Source organism: Lissotriton vulgaris, chromosome 2_1, assembly GCF_964263255.1.
Source record: "Lissotriton vulgaris chromosome 2_1, aLisVul1.2, whole genome shotgun sequence".
NCBI classification, from domain to species: Eukaryota; Metazoa; Chordata; class Amphibia; order Caudata; family Salamandridae; genus Lissotriton; species Lissotriton vulgaris.
In genome coordinates, this window is record NC_141687.1 from 1,394,254,955 (window position 1) to 1,394,275,953 (window position 20,999).

General features: G+C 49.3%; 1 protein-coding gene across 1 annotated transcript in view; it reads right to left on the reverse strand.

Annotated features, from left to right (window-relative positions):
* The window catches only part of LOC147732630 (40-kDa huntingtin-associated protein-like), a 657,506-nt gene that overhangs the window by 271,665 nt on the left and 364,842 nt on the right, over positions 1-20,999 (reverse strand). Inside the window, exon 8 of the mRNA XM_086957151.1 lies at positions 2,416-2,480. Within this exon, the coding sequence (XP_086813277.1) occupies positions 2,416-2,480 (65 nt within the window). The remainder of the gene's footprint in view (positions 1-2,415; positions 2,481-20,999) is intronic.

The window sequence follows — 20,999 nt, forward strand, 5'->3', positions numbered from 1 at the left end:
AGAAAGGAGCCACCTATCTAGTTATACTTCGAAGACTCTTCCAGGACAACAATGTGAAATCATCCGGACCCAACACTAGGCAGCGATATATGCACAGATATGAATTCAGCAGCCCACATGCCTCGAACACATGTCCTGTATCTGGATCAATGTAGATCCTTTTTTGTAAAGGATCTGGATGGAAAAGCTCTTGAGGCACAGCTTTCGGCGACGATTTATTCGGGTGCGACCCTGTTTGTTGCTTGTCTTTAGCCTTAGGAGCTGATGTGGAGTCCTTTGGCGTAGATTTCGGCACTGGATATATTGTCTTTGGAGCCGAAGCCTGTTTTGTGGACTTGGAAGCATCAGAAGCAGGCTTTGTGTGTTTGATCATCGAGGGTATCGGCTTCGGAGTTGAAGCGGTTTTCGGGGCTTCGGAAACAGGCTTCGTTGTTTTCGGAGCTGCTTTGTCTCTCGGAGTTGACGGTTTCGGAGTGTCTTTCGGAACCGGGACTTCTTTTTGTTTCGGTGCCCAAGGAGCAGGTGGTATCGGCACATGCGGTTTGCTCGGTATGTAGCTACCGGAAGGCTTTATTATTTTCTTTGGAGCCGGGCTCGATGGTGGGGCTTTTGAAGTGTTAATCCGGTCTCGACTGGGCCCCGCAGGCAGAGTGTTGACCTTTGTCTTCGATTTTGGTGTTTGTGCTGGTGTAGGGGCAGTGGTACTCACGCGTTGACCCGAAGGTATGGAGTCATCGGAGCCATCTGCCTCAGATACGATCTGGAAATCATCTGAATCTTCTTCTGGGATGCATGGACCTTCGTCGAAGATATCCACCGGTTCCGGAGATGATCTCTGCATATCGCGTCGACGGGGCCTCCGATCTCGAATGGTCTTTTTCGATTGAAAGGATGCACAGGCTGTGCAGCTGGATTAGTTGTGTTCTGGCGATAAGCACAGGTTACAGACCTAGTGATGGTCACTGTGTGGAAATTTTGCTCCACACTCGGGGCATCTTCTGAATGGCGTCCTTTCCATGAGGTGTAGGCCTCACGGCGTGGGTAGGCCCAATGGCCCGCGTTGAGGTCCGGAATCGAGCTGATGAAGTCAAGTCAATGTTTATCGGTATTGAAAGTTGTTTATCGAAGTTTGAAGAAAATTTTTACGCGTCGAATTACTTGAAAAGTAGACTTCGAACCGGAGCTGAAAAGTTTCATCCGAACCCAGTGGCAGAAAAAAACAATCTGAGGATGGAGTCGATGCCGATGCGCACTATCGTCCAAGGGAGGAGTCACCTATCTCGTGACTACAAAGACTTCTTCCAAGACGACAAAAACATACAATCATCCGAGCCCAACACAAGGTGGCGGTCTAATGCACAGTGTGAGATCTGCAGCTCATATGCCTCGAACATATATATATTCACTCTCCATTACGGCTTGTCAATCTGCGCCGTATCACAGGTGAAGCAAGGCGCGACGCTGCTGCAAGCGCCGCCTATTAACACTGCTTCTCTGCTGTAACAAAATAACCCTTGCACTCACCGAGAAAACAGCACTTTATTTCAATACCACCTTTAAACAGACTCGTTTCGGCGTTTTCTTCCTTATTCAATCTGTATCACCAAAAGTGATTGCCATAAACTGACATATTTATGGAAATCACTTTTGGTGATACAGATTGTTTGTTATGGCAGAGGAGCAGTGTTAATAGGCGGCGTTTGCAGCAGCGTCACGCCTAGCACCACTTGTGATAAGGCGCAGCCGACAAGCCGCAATGGAGTGTGAAGGTAATGGCCGGACTGCCCTTAAGCCCAGTATTGACGTGAGCTCAGGAGGACGAGGCGGGAGCAGCTAGCCTTCGCATCGAGAAGACTGAAATTGGAGCGAAGTTAAAGGCGTTCCCAAAGAAAGCCTGTCTCTGCCAAGGAACTGCTAGATGTTGGAGCAGGGCACAGCGTATGTATTTCCCAAGCAATGACGCAGAGAAATGAACAGAACTTTGGGTGTGAAAGATTTGCAAATGTCATATTTTGATGCATTAAGTTTTGTAGAAAGGCAGTTAATTCCACAATATTAACAGGTCTTAAAATGTGATTTGTCTGTCTCTGAGAAGGTGACATCTTGCCAGAAATTTTACTTGGTCCACAGGAAAAATATCCATAAGCAACACACTGTGACGCAGAGGCTAAAGCAGGGCCTGGGAGGTCATTCAGAGGAATCAAAAAGATGAAAAACTGAGTTTCTGAGGGGCCGGAGCACTGTTCAGGGTGGAGTGTTTCTTTCCATGATATGAATACATTAACACTATTGTTTTAACATTGCTAATTTTGGTTTTAAACTAGGGTTTTTTTCCCAACCTGACAATGATGAGTTATCAAAGTGCAGGAAATTATGAAAGATTCAGTGCTGGAGAAAATATGTTTAGCGCCTTACCTGTAACAGCATAAGCAGTAATACTCTGGAGATTTCACATCTCACAATCACATCCAAGAAAGCTCCTGTACAGCAATGAGATTATAAGCAGAGAAATGGAATGGCATATTAGAGCAATAGAACTTGCAACAGAGTTGCTGATATACACAGTTCTAAAAATCAAGCTTTACATTTAGTTTTATTTAAAAGTCAATGAAAATAATAATCAATTGTTGTAGTCATGCAGTAACATCTGTACTTTCAATTTGATATCCTCATGACAAGACAGATTTTCACCAGCCTCTCCAACCTTAGACCCTTTGGAGATTGACTGAGCAGGTTTGCTGCTTGGAAAATTTGCTCAATTCAAAAAATCGATCTTACTTCATAATAAGTAGGAAATCTGTAAATACTTTTTCACTGTTGGAAGAGATTTAAGTGCAAAACTCCCCTTTGATGGATACTGGAAAAGGAAAATCATACATGTTTAAATGAAGCTTACACTCTTGCAGTTTATCTATCTATCTACTAACACCATCTGATATTTGTTTCTTCAAACCTGGAATGTGCATAGCCATCAGTGGAACTTACCACCAGTCACTGGTCATCACCTAGGTGGTCAATGTATAGTCTGCCCATTTACCAAAACTAGCAAAATGGTGACCCTCACAGACACTTTCACCTGGTTTCAAAGGACACACACCAATTGCAACACCCGCAATTGTGTGTATGTAATCACACGTCCATGCAAACTCATGTATGTGGGCATGACAACTCGCCCCAAATCAGAATCTCCGAACACCGCAGCAACATCAGGTGTAGGAGAAACAACACAAAGGTGTGCACACACTATACAGAAGCCAAACACACGGCCCGTGATCAGTAAAGAAGCCCTGTTCAGAAAGGGGCAAAAATTGATTTTCAGAATTTCCAGTAATACAAGGGGCCTTAATGATGACATTCCATGGGTGGTACTGAACAACCCCTAACCAGTGGCCCCCTTGACAACATGGCCCCCACCTGTTGTCTCCACTTTCTTGATGACCACTGCCTATACGTATACTGTCCAAATACTATATCCACTGCAACTGCTCCTGCTATACAGAACTCCCACCCTAGTCCCGACTGCCACATACGTTGAGGGCACTGCACCACTAACCATAGTAACAAATAAACACAACATCCCCCAAGCTCACCCTGCAAGTGGATAATAACATTGAGAAATGGGGTCTCTCCAACATACAAAATACCAATCTGGCGCAGATCGCAAACCAGCAGTAGCATTCTTAGGCATTGCATCATTCTCCAAAACATTGCAACTCCGAGAAATTGATATGACACAGCACTAACACGTTGTGCAATAAAGTTTCACTGCCTTTTTAATTCAGCTCTTTCAAACTACATACTTCTAAGATGGCCGCCCGCCGCACGGGTCTAGCTCTCACGCTTAAACGTCATGACGTTCTACATTTAAACTCACACACGGAAGGGCACAGCCGCAGGAGCCTGAGCTAGGGTAGGAGCACCGCTAGTTGCGTGCCCCCCTCATTTGAGTACCAACAACTACAGGACAGATTGAGTGAATTTCTGCAATAATCCGTTAAAACGCAATCTAACGCTCGCGTCTTCCTGCCAGTCCCTCTAATTTGTGTATTTCAGAGCGAGCAACGAAGTGCTCGAAACGGCCACCCCGTTTAGCCTTGACTTCATTACTGGGGGTGAGTTACTGTACCACACACGTGCGCTTTAATAATTCGCCGTTTGGCAAATCACCAGTCACGCGCTAGTTCTGAGTTGCATGCGCAAGGCTGTTACCTCACGTACCGATAGCCCCCTTGCATTGTGGCACTCAAGGGGATAATTACAAACCGATAGCAATCTACGCATGACTCATTATGCGCGCTCAGAGGGCAGCTCGTCTATAATACTGTCTATGGTTTTTAAATGGCACTTAAGGAATTAGTTACTTACCTGTACACTATAGTTCTCCAGTATTATCTTTCATAGATTCACATGCTTGTATCTTCCCCGTCGTCATGGTGGGAGTCTCACGGTAACAGAATGACCAAGCAGTATCATAGAGAAGAAAAACTGCATAGAAAATCCCCATAGGGGCTGTATTATTTGGTAACCAGACCATTTCCTTGTTTTGGTCCAAAAGCTAGCCAATCAGAATTGCTGCCCTGCCCTCACACTCCCCAGCAGCAGCTTCCTGCCTCAGATTTCCGTCCCCGAGTGAGAGACAAGGATAAATACCGAGAACAAGATCTGCCTGAGAAACGGGGAGGCGGGCGGGCGCATGTGAATCTATGAAAGATAATACTGGAGAACTATAGTGTACAGGTAAGTAACTAATTCCTTCTCCAGTATTACATCTTTCATAGATTCACATGCTTGTATCAGAGTAGTAAGCAGTGCTCACCATATTCGTAGCGTTTCCAGGCAGAACCTAGAAGGAAGCTCTGCCGCAAAGCAATGACATAATAAGAGCTATGAAAAACATCAGCAATACGATAAATGCATGTAATAACACATCAAAGTACTGTCAAGCAAAGAACAAAATGCCATTAGGCCATACCTTACTGGAATAGACGCTTCAGAACAGCCTGACCCACTGCCGTGTCCTCCTTCCACGCAGTGTCCAGACAGTAGTGTTTTGTAAATGAGTGGACACTCTTCCACGTTGCTGCTCTGCAGATATCTGGCAGTGCCACTCCTGCGAACAAGGCCATCGAGGTTGCCATCTTTCTCGTTGAATGCGCCTGCACTTTAGAATGTAGCGGCTTCCCCGCTTTGTCGTGACATTTTAGGATGGCTGAGGATATCCATCTAGCAATACTCAGTCTCGACAATGGAAGGCCTTTTCTTTGTCCTTCAAATGCAATGAACAATTGCTTGGACTTGCGGAACGGTTTCGTCCTCTCAATGTAGAACTTTAGGCATCTTGAAATGTCTAGAGAGTGTAAGGCTCTTTCTGCCTCCGATGAGGGCTTGCTGAAGAAGGTAGGCAAAACAATGGGTTCGTTGAGGTGAAAAGACGTCGCCACCTTGGGAATAAAGGTAGGATTAGTTCTCAATATAACCCTATCCTGACGGAATTGTAAGAAGGGTTCCTCCACTGAAAAGGCCTGGATTTCGCTAACCCTCCTTGCCGATGTTAAGGCGAGAAGGAGGGCTGTCTTCCATGACAGGAACTGCAAGTCTGTCTTATGTATGGGCTCAAAGGGTGGCCTCATAAGCTGTGATAGAACTGTATTGAGGTGCCACGGTACAGGTGGTCGTTGGATGGGTGGGAAGACTCTAAAAAGTCCTTTGATAAATTCCTTAATTACTCTGGATGACCAGAGAGAAGGTTCGTTTGGCTTTCGCCTGAATCGTGATATCGCTGCTAAGTGCACCTTGACTGAAGCATGCGAAAGGCCTGATTTTGATAGTAAAAGCAGGTAAGGCAGGATACCTTCAGGCTGAACCTCAAAGGGATGTAAGTTTTGTCTGTTGCACCAGTGACAGAAACGGGTCCATTTTGCTGAATATGTCCTGTTCGTGGATACGGCTCTCGCTTGTGAGAGAATATGCCTGCATTCTTGTGAAATATCTAGATTCTGAAATTCACGCTCGTGAGGTTCCATGCGGACAACTTTAGAGAGTGTAGATCCGGATGCAGAATCTGCCCTCTCTCCATGGATATGAGGTCTTGGAATGTCGGGAGCTGGATCTTGACGCCCCTCGACAATTGAAGGAGGTCTGAAAACCACGCCTGTCTTGGCCAGGCGGGTGCAATCATTATGATCCGGCACGGTTCCAGTCTCATCTTGCGCAGGATGCGCGGAATTAACGGGAACGGAGGGAACGCGTATGCAAACCTTCCTGTCCAGTCCATGAGGAATGCATTTCCCATGGATCCCTGTTGACGGTACCTTGACGCAAAGTGAGTGCACTTTGAATTGCCTTGAGTTGCGAACAAATCTAATGTGGGAGTACCCCACTTTCGGAACAGAATGCGAACCTGAGAGTCGTGAAGTTCCCATTCGTGTGTTGCATTGGGAGTGCGGCTCAGGGCGTCCGCCCGAGTGTTGAGGACTCCCTGTATATGCTGGACTTGGATTGAGATTTCGTTGGTTATGAGCCACTTCCAGATCCTTTGCGCCAGTGCTGACAGCTGTTTGGATCTCGTCCCGCCCTGTTTCAGCAGGTAAAACATGGACGTGGTGCTGTCTGTTTGAATAAGTACTGACGACTGACGTATTCTGGGAAGGAAAGCTTGAAGCCCTAGGAAGACTGCCTTGAGCTCCAACATGTTTATGTGAAGCTGAGCTTCCCAATCTGACCAAAGGCCCTGAATTTCCAGCTCTTGAAGATGCGCACCCCATCCTTTCAGCGAAGCGTCCGTCGTCATCACGAAGTCGTGATCCCGATGAATGAAGCTCAGTCCCTGGTTTAGGTTTTTCAGGATCTTCCACCATGACATGGCCACCTTCATACTGGTCGTGATGGTAATGCGATCCTCGAAGGTTCCGCTGGCCTGTACCCACTGCTCGTCGAGTTGTTCCTGCAAAGGTCTCATTCTCAGACGACAGTTTGGTACCAACGGGATGCAGGATGACATCATCCCCAACATGGACTTGTAAATCCTCACGGAAGTGGACTTTTTTGCTTGTAGAGAAGTCGTCAGTCCTCTGATCTTTCTGATCCGATCTTTGGAAGGGTAGGCTTTTCCCTCTTTGGTGCATATCCATGCCCCTAAGAATTGGATGCCCTGGGCCGGAGTCAGCGATGACTTCTCCAAGTTTGTTCTCAGGCCTAATTGCTGAAACAACCGGATGCAGTTCTGTAGTGCTTCCGCTGCGTCCCTGAAAGATGGACCTGTCACCAGCCAGTCGTCCAGGTATGGGTAAATGTAATGGCCTTGCAGCCTTAAGTGGGCCGCCACCGGGGCCATGCATTTGGTGAATACCCTCGGGGCTGATTTGAGTCCGAACGGCAGGACTTTGAACTGGAAGTGGCGACTCTCCACAACAAACCTCAAAAACTTCCTGTGCTTCCGATGGATGGGAATATGGAAGTACGCATCCATGAGATCCAAGGACGCTAAGTAGTCTTTGTCCTTTAACATGAGTAAGATCTCCTGCAACGACAACATTCTGAAGGGTATCTTTTTTATGTAATGATTGAGATCCCTCAGGTCCAATACCTGTCTCCATTTCTGGGCCTGTTTCTTTTTGATGAGGAAGAAATGTGAATAGAAGCCTCTCCCTCTGAGATGCTGTGGTACTTCCTCTATGGCTCCCTTTTGTAGAAGCGAGAGAACTTCCATCTGCATTTCTTTGCGATGATGGTTGGGCCTTAGTACTGGAGGGTGGTCCGGTGGCATTTCCACAAATTCCAGTGTGTGGCCCCTGCTGATGACGTCCAGGACCCATTTGTCCGATGTTATGGACCTCCAGTTGGTGTAGTATTGAGACAGATAGTGGTCGTTGTCCGGGATCTGTAGTGTGGGGAGCGCCTGCCTGAAATCATTGACGTCTATTAGACTGCTGATTTTTCCCCCTGGCGTTGGATTTACCTCTGGACTGTTGTTGGTAAGAGGAGTTGGAGGATCTGTACTGGTAGTTGGAGTTAAACTGACGATATCCCTGCTGACTGTATGGTTGATATCGGTTAGATTGAAAAGAGGATCGTTGGTTAAATTGTCCTCTTGCACCCCTCTTCCGAAAGGACTGAAACCTTCCCTGCTGAAGAGATCCCAGCGCTCTAGCCGTATCAGTGTCTGACTTTATGCCTTGCAATGCCTCATCGATATGTTTCCCAAACAGGTTCTCACCGTCGAAGGGCATATCGACAATCTTCGCCTGCACTTCTGGTCGAAAAGAAGTCGCCTTTAGCCAGCCCTGTCTGCGAAGCGAGACCGCCCCTGCCATTTGCCTGAAGCCTAAAGACGAAATATCCATGGCGATGTCGATAGACTCCGCTGCTGATTTTGCTCCTTCCTTGAGAAGGGCTGCCGCTTCTTCCTTTCGATCCTCAGGAAGCGCCGACAAGATGGGGGCCAGATCTGACCATATCTGCCTGTTGTAACGGCCGAGCAGAGCCATCGCATTTGCCGCTTTAATGGTAGAGGCTGCCATGACCGCAAACCTCTTACCCGCTCCATCCATTCTCCTCCCTTCCTTGTCTGGTGGCACTAGTGACGTAGCCACCGGGTTTTTTGAGTTTCTTTGCGCCGCCTGTGTCACCACCGATTCCGGCCTGGGATGACCAATGAGGCAGGCTGCCGTAGATTCTGGAGCTCTGTATTTCTTTTCAAGTCGCGGAACTGAAACCGCTATGGAGGCTGGTGTTTTTAGAATCTTGAGGCCCTCCTCCCATAAATGCGGGATAATAGGTATTGAGCGGAGTGACTTCTTGTTATCATCCTTGAAATCGTACAAGAAACAATCCGTTTCTTGTACGTCCACATCCAGACTGAATCTCTTGGCCGCCCTTTCCATGATATCGTGGAAGCCTCCGATGTCCTGAGGAGGGGAGGTAGATTTGAGTGGTTCAGGTGATGCAGCTGAAGGCAAAACGTACTCGTCCCATTCTTTCCCCGAGGCATCATGGACTAGCTCTCCATCTTCGGGCTCTTCATCGTCGTCAGAGTCCGTTAGGTCGTCCCTAATAGTAACCACCTGCGGAGATTGAACTCCCTGATCTTGAGGGGCAGGTGCCTGTTTAGGTGTCTGCGTGGGAGGCGTGAGCGTAACTGGTTGCGATGAGTTCGCCTCCGGGAAGCGACGATAGTAGTCGTTCAGCATCAATCTAAGGTCCGACACAAGGGTAAGGGGTATGGAAACTGTCTCTTGACGTTCTTCCTCCCGTGAGTCCTCGTGCTGCTCTTCTTCATCTTCATAGTCACCAGATTCCTGGAATGATTCATATCTGTCAGATTGTGGCCTGTCCTTGAAGGAAAAGGTTTCCTCCTCATCCGTATCCTGGCTTTTTATTTGAAGCTGAGAGGGGCTGTAGGCAGCACCTGAGGACTCCTCTCCCTCCGAATCCTGCTCCAACAGCGATGATGGCGGCAATGGAGAAATCTTTGTCCAAGAGGTGAATTCCGCGGACTTACTGATGGTAGCCGAACCTCTTGTCGACTGAAAAGAGCGTATGGAGATCATGGTCTTTGATTGAGGAGAACTGTAAGCTTTAGCCGTTGAAAGTAAGATTTTCGTCGCCGGAACCACCGTCGACGGGATCATCGTCGACGGGACCATCGTCGACGGAACCACCGTCGACGGGACCATCGTCGACGAGACCTTCGTCGACGGGACCTTCGTCGACGAGACCTTCGTCGACGGGACTGTCGTCGACGGGACTGTCGTCGACGGGACCTTCGTCGACGGGACCTTCGTCGACGGGACCTTCGTCGACGGGACCTTCGTCGACGGGACCTTCGTCGACGGGACCTTCGTCGACGGGACCTTCGTCGACGGGACCCCCGTCGACAATCGAGACATCGAACCTGTCGTCGACGAGGTCGTCGTCGTCGTCGTCGTCGACGGGCCTGACAGAGACATCTTACTCATCGATGTCGTTGCCGTAGACGTCGTGGTCGTCGACGCAGCCTTAGATGAAGCTGAAGACGACTGAATCGAAGTCTTCACCACAGACTTATGAGCAGAAACCATCGAACTGGTAGAAGGTGCAGATCCAGGACCTTTAAGACTAGCCTGCTTCTCCAGAGGAGTAATAGGAAGAGATGATGTCGATTTTTCTCCAGATTTACTCCTTTTAGGCTCCACTTTCTCCACAGAAACAGAGGCCTTCCTTTTCTTGGGAGTGGAGTGAGAAGATTCTTCCTCAGAATCTGTGCCTGATGTGGCCTTCTTCTTCTGAAGCCACAATAGCAATCTTGCCTCTCTGTCCCGCTTAGTTTTGTCAGAAAATTTTCTACAAAGCTTACAGGCCTTCACCAGGTGTTTAGGGTAGAGGCAATAAAGGCAGTCCTCATGTGGGTCCTCAGAGAAGAGTCTGGCCTTCCCACAGGATCTGCATGGCCTGAACAGCCTCTTCTTAGAGCTTTCAGCCATCTTAAGCAAAAAGAATACACACAATACCTCAAGGTAGAAGGCGGTAAACAGATTCCCAAAGGGTCAAAAGTTCACACAGGAACAGAAGAAAAACTGAGCAGAGCTCAGGGAGACTCCTTTCTCACACGAAGGCGGTTGGAAATCTGAGGCAGGAAGCTGCTGCTGGGGAGTGTGAGGGCAGGGCAGCAATTCTGATTGGCTAGCTTTTGGACCAAAACAAGGAAATGGTCTGGTTACCAAATAATACAGCCCCTATGGGGATTTTCTATGCAGTTTTTCTTCTCTATGATACTGCTTGGTCATTCTGTTACCGTGAGACTCCCACCATGACGACGGGGAAGATACAAGCATGTGAATCTATGAAAGATGTAATACTGGAGAATTTGTCCATACCACAAGCTCACTACACCGACTTGTGTAGACAGCACCAAGTGCACACACTTGTTGTTATGGGTGTGTCCCTAGTACGACAACGTGGGGAGTTTTTACTACTACGTGGTTATACACCGAGTCACTTTTTACTGAAATTGTATTCACTATCAATGTATCCACCAACACGATATGCCTTGGCTACATCAGCCTACGTATGTAAGTCACTGCACCAGTGTGGATACTATCTCGGTCTAGACTAGTTCTGGTATTTTAACAATTTTATTTTTTACAAGTCTCTAGATTCCAGTTCCTTACCCAGGATCCACACTTACTACGCTGGTGACAAGTATAGTACTCAGCATTAGCCCTGCGGTAGGGTAAGAGTTTAGGAGCACTTACTCCAGTAGACTCTGGTCCTGAAGAATTGCCGATTGACCTGCTAGGGGCAGAAGGCGAGAAACATGTCGACCGCATACACATATCAGACCATGTAGGATCATTGATTATCCAGCCAGGGCGCACACTTCTTTTAATTAGGTTAGTACACCCCACAAATAAAATTAATTCCCACTAGGGCAGTACTAAAACCTATTTTACTCCACCACTCACACTACCTATTTCACTTACCCTCATGCACCTAATGGCGGTCTCTTAAAAGATCTCCAGCATAGCGCCCCTTCGCAGGAGCCCGTCCGGCATTGCAGCGCCGGCCCGACAAGGAGCACAGCCCAATGATGAAGCAAGACATCCTTCGGGGTGTGTGAAGGCATTCCATAAGAGACCTATTCACTTTCCCTTTCTTGAGGAACTAAACATTTATCTTTGTTTCAAGTGTACCCTAGTAGCGCGGTGCAGGACCTCAACAAAAGCTCCCAGTTCCCTCGCTTTGAAAAAAACATAAAAACCCAACAGGACTTGGACTTGAAGTACAGGTTAGGAGAGCTGGTACTGTCTAAAAGCTAGCTCCTGGTATCGCTTCTGAATTCTTTGCAGTTGTGGGAAAACTGTTTAGCTGGTGTCAACTGTACCATAAACTGTGCTGTGACTGTCCTTGAATCGTTTGAGTGCAGCATGAGCTAATTCTTCGAAGAGCCTAGACCCATCAAAGGGTCTTTTAGGTACTCTTGTACGTCTCCAGAAAACCTGGTAGAGCCCATACAGCTGGGCTTTCTGAGAAGGCCACTGGGATCAGTAGTTCTGCCTGTGAACTCTGTACTATGCAGGCCAACACAGAACACATACTAGGTTGCATCTGTACCATTCTATATCATTTAGGCCAAAGAGGCCCTGAGGTTCTCTGCGACAGCAATCAAGATGTTACTGACCATATCACATAAAGTGTGAGTGTAACTATCAAAGAGTCAAACTGCACGGCTAGACCTATGGGCTTGAGAGTATTTTACTTACCCTGTAAGCATCTATTTATAGTGTGCAGTGCTGCAGATTTACATGCTTTTCGCACTCCTGCAATTTAGTGATGCGCTCGGACTCAACAACTTGTTTTTCTCTAAGAAGTATATTTGTTGATGAAGTGGTCTTGAGGCTGCTTCTCTTAGAGTCAATGTGCATGGTCAATGTTGCAGATGTCTGGAATAATGTTCTTAATACTGTTTTTCCAACAAGAGCTTGTTGTCTTTCTTGGACATCCACATAATAGCGCTTAGTAAAAGTGTGTTGAATTGTCCATGCAGCTGCCTTACTAATGTCAGCTAAAGGAATGTTATCTAGAAAAGCAATAGCAGCACCTTTCTTCCTAGTAGAATGTGCTCTTGGAACTGTTGCCAAAGTTCTCTTGCAAAAGACACAAACATTAAAGGAATATAATTCAACCTTAAATCTAATCAAAATGCATCAAAATTAGAGGTATGAGTGTAATATCTCTTTGACAGGGGGGGGACAAGTTACTTACCTTCGGTAACAATGTTACATATGTTATTTATAGATTCCTTACCTTAGAATTACCCCAAGCGTTAGACTGGATACGGACAAATTCTTTCTAAGCAGTACCCCTCCTCGTCGGTGGTGGCGTTGGTTGACTCCACGTCCGTCGTTGGCATCATAGTCACCTAAATGTTTTTGCAGTGTCTACTCAGACACCGCCCCTGCGCGATGACGCCAGTTTTGAAACAACTTTCCACGCCAGAAGCGCAGAGCATCAAAATTAGAGGTATGAGTGTAATATCTCTTTGACAGGGGGGGGGGGGGGGGAACAAGTTACTTACCTTTGATAACGATGTTACATATGTTATTTATAGATTCCTTACCTTAGAATTACCCCCAAGCGTCAGACTGGATACGGACAAATTCTTTCTAAGCAGTACCCCTCCTCGTCGGTAGGTGGCGTTGGTTGACTCCACGTCCGTCGTTGGCATCATAGTCACCTAAATGTTTTTGCAGTGTCTAATCAGACACCGCCCCTGCGCGATGACACCAGTTTTGACACGACTTTCCACGCCAGAAGCGCAGAGCCATGCACGACGCTGATCACTGGTGCACAAAACTAGGGCCTGCAAGGGAGTCCCTATCCCTAGAAGTTAGTTCACAGAACGGGGAGGATGGGTGGGTCGGTACGGAATCTGTAACTAATATATGTCTCTTACAGATACATCGTTACCGAAGGTAAGTAACTTTTTCATCTTAAAGAGACTATTAGTTACAGGTTCCTTACCTTAGAATAGATACCCCAGCAATACTAACCCAACAGTTGGGTCTGTGAACTAAGTTAACACCAGGAAGTCCTGGAGAACAGAACGGCCGAAAAAGTCTCTCCGGTCTTGGCTATCCAGGCAGGAATGCTAAGTAAACGTGTACAGGGATGCCCATGTGGCTGCCTGGCAGGAGTCAACCAGCGGAAGGAGTAGTTTCTGTCCTGTAACTCCAGTTCTGTAGTAGGGGTATCTCTGTTATAGTCATAATCTAGTGAATAGTCCCGCCCATGTGCGTGGACCCCGGCAATCAAAAATAATCTCTTAAGTTGTCAAAATAATGCAGAAACTGCAAAGACACTTAAGAGAGAATTTAAAGACAAATAATGCAGCCTATATCCACAGGCTACACTGTCCAGTACTTCAACTAGAAATTCCACCAAAAAAAAACCACCACACATAAAACAGCCTGCAGTTTCTATCATAGAGAAACTTGCCTCCCCCAGTCAAAGACTCTGGAATGATAGAGAGGAAGGTAGGGACAGACAAGCCCCATAGGCTGCCATTATGTGGCTTTAATAGGATACTGTGCCTTTAAGAGAACTTTCCAGAACTTCTCCCAGTATCCCAGAATGCATAGCAGGTCCCTCTACTTTCAGTTCTTTTTGAAGGCGAAGCATGCCAGACCTGTCGCATTCTTTACATGATGAAAAATCTCCACCGGGAGGAGGGCGGGCACTTATGACTATAACAGAGATACCCCTACTACAGAACTGGAGTTACAGGACAGAAACTACTCCTTCTGTAGTAGGGGATCTCTGTGTATAGTCATAATCTAGTGAATAGAATGGCAAGCCCATCCCCACACCAAAGCGGCGGTGGAGAAGAAATACATAACGCCACTACTGTGCGAACAAATTCCGCAGCGAAGCCTGGCCAACCTGAGCGTCTGCCCTGGCGTCCGTGTCCAGGCAATAATGCTTAGCAAAGGTATGAACCGACTTCCAAGTGGCTGCCTTGCAGATTTCAGCAATCGGCACATTACGGAGCAGAGCCGTCGTGGCAGCTTTGCCCCTGGTGGAATGAGCCTTAGGCTTACCTCCTAAGGTCTTATTGGCCTTCTGATAACACAATTGTATGCAGGACACAATCCACCTAGAGATGGACTGCTTAGAGGTCGCAAGACCCGTCCTGACCGATCCATAATTGAAAAACAACTGGTCAGACCTACGAATATCTTTGGTTTTATCCAGATAAAATTTCAACACCCTCCTCACATCCAGGGAATGGAGAGACCTCTCAGCTGGGGATGAAGGGTTCTGAAAAAACGTAGGCAAAGTTATAGTCTGGTTGACATGAAAATCAGAAATAACCTTGGGAAGAAATTTAGGGTGAGTACGCATAACAACCTTAGCAGCATGAAATACAGTATAAGGTTCATTACAACATAACGCCTGAATTTCACTCACCCTGCGGGCCGGTGTAATGGCCACGAGGAACGCCGCCTTCCAGGACAGGTGCTGCAACGAAGCCTTATGAATAGGTTCAAAAGGCTCCTTCATCAATCTGGACAGCACCACATTCAATTCCCATGAAGGCGAGGGAAGCCTGACAGGAGGGAATACTTTCTTCAAACCTTCCAGAAAATCTTTGATCACAGGGATCTGGAAAAAGGAAGTCTGTGAAGGGCATTTCCTGTAGGCAGTCAATGCAGCAAGATGTACCTTAATGGAATGGACATTAAGGCCAGACTGCGCCAAATGTAAAAGGTAAGGAAGGATGACATCTTCCTTGCAGGTCGTAGGATCATGGTTCTTAGACTGGCACCAGATACAAAACCTCTTCCACTTGTAAGCATATGAAGTCCGAGTGGAAGGTCTCTTAGACTCCTTCAGTATGTCCATGCAATCATCGGGCAGATTCAGATGGCCATATTGCACTATCTCAGGAGCCATGCCGCCAAACTCAAAGACAAGAGGTTGGGGTGCAACATCCGTCCCCCGAACTTCGTGAGAAGGTCCGGCCTGCACGGCAACCGAATGTGAGGAAGGAGAGACCGGTGAAGTAGGTCCGTGAACCACCACTGCCTGGGCCACTCCGGGGCGATGAGTATCATCCGAGCTCTGGACCGGGCCAGCTTGATGAGCACCGCCGGAATCAGGGGAATGGGAGGAAAGGCGTACAGAAAGCTGTTCGTCCAGTTGATCCAGAACGCATTCCCCAGAGTCCCTTGTTGGAAGTATCTGGAGGCAAAGTCTCTGCACTTGCTGTTTTCGGCGGTGGCGAACAAATCTACGTCTGGAGTTCCCCACCTTGCGAAGACTTCTCCTAGTACTTCGTCGTTTATGACCCATTCGTGGTTTTCCTGGAGCAGTCTGCTCAGTGCGTCTACCTGAACATTCTGCACACCTGGTAGATGGGTGGCCGTTATCGTCAGTCCTCTGGCCAGGAGCCAGTGCCAGATCGTCTGCGCCTCCTGCGACAGAGTGCGCGATCTCGAGCCCCCCTGCTTGTTGAGGTAATACATCGTGGTGGTATTGTCCGTCTGTACAAGCAGAGAGTTGGTCTGGAAGGACGGAAGAAAGGCCTTCAGCGCCAAGTGAACAGCCCTGAGTTCCAGGAAATTGATGTGATACGTGGCCTCCATCGGCGACCACGTGCCTTGAATCTGTAGAGTCCCGGAGTGCGCTCCCCATCCCAGAAGAGACGCATCCGTCACAACAGTCTGCGTGGGAATGTCCTTGTGAAAGGGAACCCCTCTGAGGAGATTCTCCGCCGAACACCACCACTTCAGAGACTGAAGAGCATGCAGTGACAGGCGAATCTTGTCGTCCCAAGATCCTTTCCTCTGATCCCACTGGTCCTCCAAGCACTCCTGCAGCGGTCTCATGTGCAGCCGTGCGTGTGGCGTCAGGAAGATACAAGAGGCCATCGATCCCAGTAGAGAAGACACCGTCCTCACTGTTGTAGATGGAGTCGTCATAAGAGCCTGAGCCTTCCGAAGGAGTGATAATCGACGCTCTTCCGAAGGAGACACGCTTGCTGACAGCGTATTGATGGAGGCTCCCAAGTATTGTACGCATTGGACCGGAGTCGGGACAGACTTGGCCATGTTGATGTGCAGCCCCAGCTTGTTCAAGAGAACGCACGTCTTCTGGAAGTGTGCTCGCGCTTCCGAGAAGGAGGATGCCTTGATCAACCAATCGTCCAAGTACGGGTAGACGAACACCTTGTGTTTCCTCAGGTGCGCTGCTACCACCGCCATGCACTTCGAGAACGTTCTCGGCGCAGACTTCAGTCGAATGGGAGTACTGTGTATTGATAGTGATTGGTGCCGACTTGGAACCGCAGGAACTTCCTGTGTTTGTGTGCAATGGGCACATGGAAGTAAGCATCCTGTAGGTCTATAGCGCATAGCCAGTCTCCCTGTTGCAACTGAGGGTAAATCTGATGCAACGACAGCATGCGAAACTTTTCTCTGCGAATCCACTTGTTTGCCTGTCGCAAATCCAGAATGGGCCTGAACTCGTTCTTGTCCTTCTTGCGAACCAGAAAGAACCGGGAGTACAGACCTCTTCCTCTCTGAGACCGAGGTATGTCCTCTATCGTCCTTTTCCTCAACAGGATATCCGCTTCCGCCTGAAGCTCGCGCAGCTGAAACTGCGAGCTGACCGGGGGAATAGCTGGAGGAGGGCTGGTGAACCGAAGACTGTATCCATTGCAAACAATATTCAGCACCCACTTGTCCTGAGTAATTTTTCTCCACTCTGCCAGAAAAAATTGAATGCTTCCCCCTACCGGAGTGGGTAACGGATCCGGGGGAAGTAGGTTCCTAGGGCCTAGACCCCGCCTGGCCCTTGGGCGCTGGAGCCGACTGCTGGCCTCCCCTGCCCTTCTGGTGCTTCTGGAACGGCTTACGGAACTGGTGTTGCTGTTGCGATTGCCCCGAAGCCTGTCCGCGTCCTCGGCCTTGTCCGCCGAACCGCCGTTGGAATAGGTGGTACTGCTTCTTGGTCTCTTTAGGCTTCTCCAGGCCTACAGCCGTCAGCGTCTCGGCCTCCGCCTTCATGCGGGCCATCTCGTCGTCCGCATGCTTCCCGAAGAGGGTCTCACCGGAGAACGGTAGATTGGCTACCCTCTGCTGAGCGTCCGGCTTCAGGGACGTAAGCCGGAGCCATGCGTGGCGCCGCTGGTTGACTCCGTGGCAAAATACGTGAGCAGCCAACAGGGAAGAGTCCGCTGCCGCGCTGATGATCTGGTTGGCCGCCAGCATCCCCTCACTCAGTACTTCCATGAAGTCTTCCCGCTGCTCCCGAGGTAAATGCTCCGCAAAGCGCTTGAGGGAGTCCCAGAGGGCGCGGTCGTATCGGCCCAACAGTGCCGTGGCACTCGCCGCTTTCATGGAGGTAGCGGAAGTGCCACAGACTTTCCTTCCCGCCGAATCCATCTACCTTGACTCCTTATCCGGGGGAACCGTGGAGGACGGAGTGGTGGCATGCTGCTTGCGGGCCGCCGTCACAATGACCGAGTCAGGAGGAGGGTCCGTTCTTAAAACCCCCGGATCCGAATCGGGGGCCCGGTATTTCTTCAGTAATCTCGAATGGGCCGCCTTCGTCACCGCAGGGGTGAGAAACAGAGCCATCGCCGGTTCTTCCAGGCCCGGCACCAGAGGCAGGAGAGGACGAGACAGGTGCTTTTGATGTAGAGTCTCGAAAATGACCGACGTCTTCGGAGTAGGCACCGTCAGGGATATGCCCAACTTCGCAGCGCCCCTCAACAGGACGTCCTGAAATGCCACCAGGTCATCTATCGGGGACACTCTCGTGTCCGGTGACCCCGATAGGGTAGGGGAATAATCCCTGGTCCCAGAGGACCTCGTGTGTGAGCGAGATTCGCGCCTCCTACGGCGGTGTCTCGACCTCGTGGATGAACTGCGTCGCGATCTCTCCTTTCTCCCAGAGCGAGAGCGAGACCTGCCTGCTCGTGGGTGCTCCTTCGGTTTACGTTGAGGGTTCTTCCTTGGTTCCTCACAGGGTTTCGTCGGCTCCTCCCGGGGTTTAGGTTTTGGAGTCCCCTTAGGAGGAATAGGCAGGGACGGCAGGGAAGTGGACCTCGGAGGAGGAACCTTCGGCTGCGGGGTGGGCCCATGCGGAGGGACCGGAGGTGGAGGAGGGTCTCCAGGCAGTGGCGGTTTGGGTGGAGGATCCTCCTTAGGAACAGGAGGAGGAGTCGGAGTCCTGGGCCGAGATGGCGTGTACACTTCTGAGTACACCGAGCCCGGTGACCCTTTAGGCGAAGGGTGCGGAGAGCCATCCCCATCAGCAGGCGACCGCTTCCTCTTGTGTCCTCCACTGGAAGCAGCGTGACTTCTGGGACTAGAATCCCTCTTGCGCCGTTTTGGAGAGGCTGACCGACCCCTAGACGCTGACCGCTGTCTGCTGGACGCAGAGCGACGCTTCTCCGGCGTCGAACGACGCTTCCTGGACTCCGGCATCGATCGCCGTCTCCTCGGCGTCGACCCTCTTCTCCTCGGCGTCGACCGTCGACTCCTCGACGTCGACCTCCTCTTCCGCGACGTCACACGTCGCCTTCTCGCCGTCGTCTTGATGCTCTCGACGTCGAGGAGCCCCTCGACGTCGATCGGCGGTGTCGCCTCGACAGCGATCGACGGTGTCGCCTCGACGGCGAGCATCGGTGCCGCTTCGACGGCGAGCGCCGATGCACGTCACTTTGCCTTCGGCGTCGGTAGGAAGATCTCGACGTCGACGAAGACGATGACGTCGACGGTGGCTTCGACGGCGGCTTCTCCTTCGACGTCGAGCCGTCACGCCGTCTCGACCCGGAGCCCCGGGGAGAAGGGGAGCACACCGCCGTCATCCCTCTCGACGTCGTCGTCGATGCAATCGACGTCGACGGAGAATGGGACGGTTTGCTGGACTTCCTGCTCCCAGGGAGCCCCCCAGGGGCCTCAGCAGAGGCAGAGGGAACCTTCCCAGCCTGCCCAGACCCACCTGCAGCCCGCAGACGCCTATCCTCCAGGCCAGCCAGCCTGATCTTCAATCTGTCCCTCAGAGTCCGAGCAGAAAGCTGCTGGCAGATGACACAATCTTCAGGGACATGATCTTCTGGAAGGCACACGATGCAGACATCATGGGGGTCACTCTTGGCCTTCTTCCTCTCACATGCTGGGCACTTAACAAAAAGGCCAGGCATTTTAGAGCCCTAAAACGCCTAAAAACAGCACAAAAACAGAGAAGAGAACACCAAGAAGTAAACTGCAACACTTTTAAAATTCAAAAGTGCAAAAACAATTCCAATAAACCCTTGAAAAAGGGAGAGCTCAATGCCAGGGTCCTGTAAACAGGAGCCGGAAAAAAGAACTGAAAGTAGAGGGACCTGCTATGCATTCTGGGATACTGGGAGAAGTTCTGGAAAGTTCTCTTAAAGGCACAGTATCCTATTAAAGCCACATAATGGCAGCCTATGGGGCTTGTCTGTCCCTACCTTCCTCTCTATCATTCCAGAGTCTTTGACTGGGGGAGGCAAGTTTCTCTATGATAGAAACTGCAGGCTGTTTTATGTGTGGTGGGTTTTTTTTTGGTGGAATTTCTAGTTGAAGTACTGGACAGTGTAGCCTGTGGATATAGGCTGCATTATTTGTCTTTAAATTCTCTCTTAAGTGTCTTTGCAGTTTCTGCATTATTTTGACAACTTAAGAGATTATTTTTGATTGCCGGGGTCCACGCACATGGGCGGGACTATTCACTAGATTATGACTATACACAGAGATCCCCTACTACAGAACACCACATCCCAAAGCAGTAGTGGCTGCCGTCGCCCTGGTAGAATCCGCGCGCCGTCCTACTGGAGGTTCCTTTTTAGCCAAAGAATAACAGATCTTAATGCATAGGACGGACAACACATTGAGAGATGGTATGTTTGTGCACAGCCCGCCCTTTCTTGGCACCCCCATAATCCATGAAGAGTTGATCATCCACCCGGAAGTCTTTAGTGCGGTCAAGGTAGAAAGACAGCATATGTTTTGGGTTCAGTTGGTGAAGTCTCTCCTTCTCTTTTGAAGGGTGCAGAGGTGGGAAAGAAGGTGGGCAATGTGATAGTCTGACCTATGTGGAAAGAGGTAATCACTTTGGCAGAAAAAGAGGGCCTAGTACGGAGGACTACTTTGTCAGGATGGACAGCAAGAAAGGGAGGTCTGGAAGATAAGGCCTGAAGCTCACTCACCTGGCGAGCAGAGGAGATGGCAATCAAGAAAGCAGTCTTCAAACTAAGGAGGCCAAGAGGACAATTATATAGGGGCTCAAAGGGAGGACACAGAAGATACGTGAGGACAAGTTTCAAGTTCCACTCGGGCATTACGGAAGGAGAAGGAGGAGGAAAGAGATGAGTAATGCCCTTCAGGAATCTGTTAACAGTCGAGGACTTGAAAACAGAGGGCTGATCAGGAAGGCGAAGAAAGGCCAAAATGGCCGAAAGATAGCCCTTAAAAGAGCCCAGAGCAGAG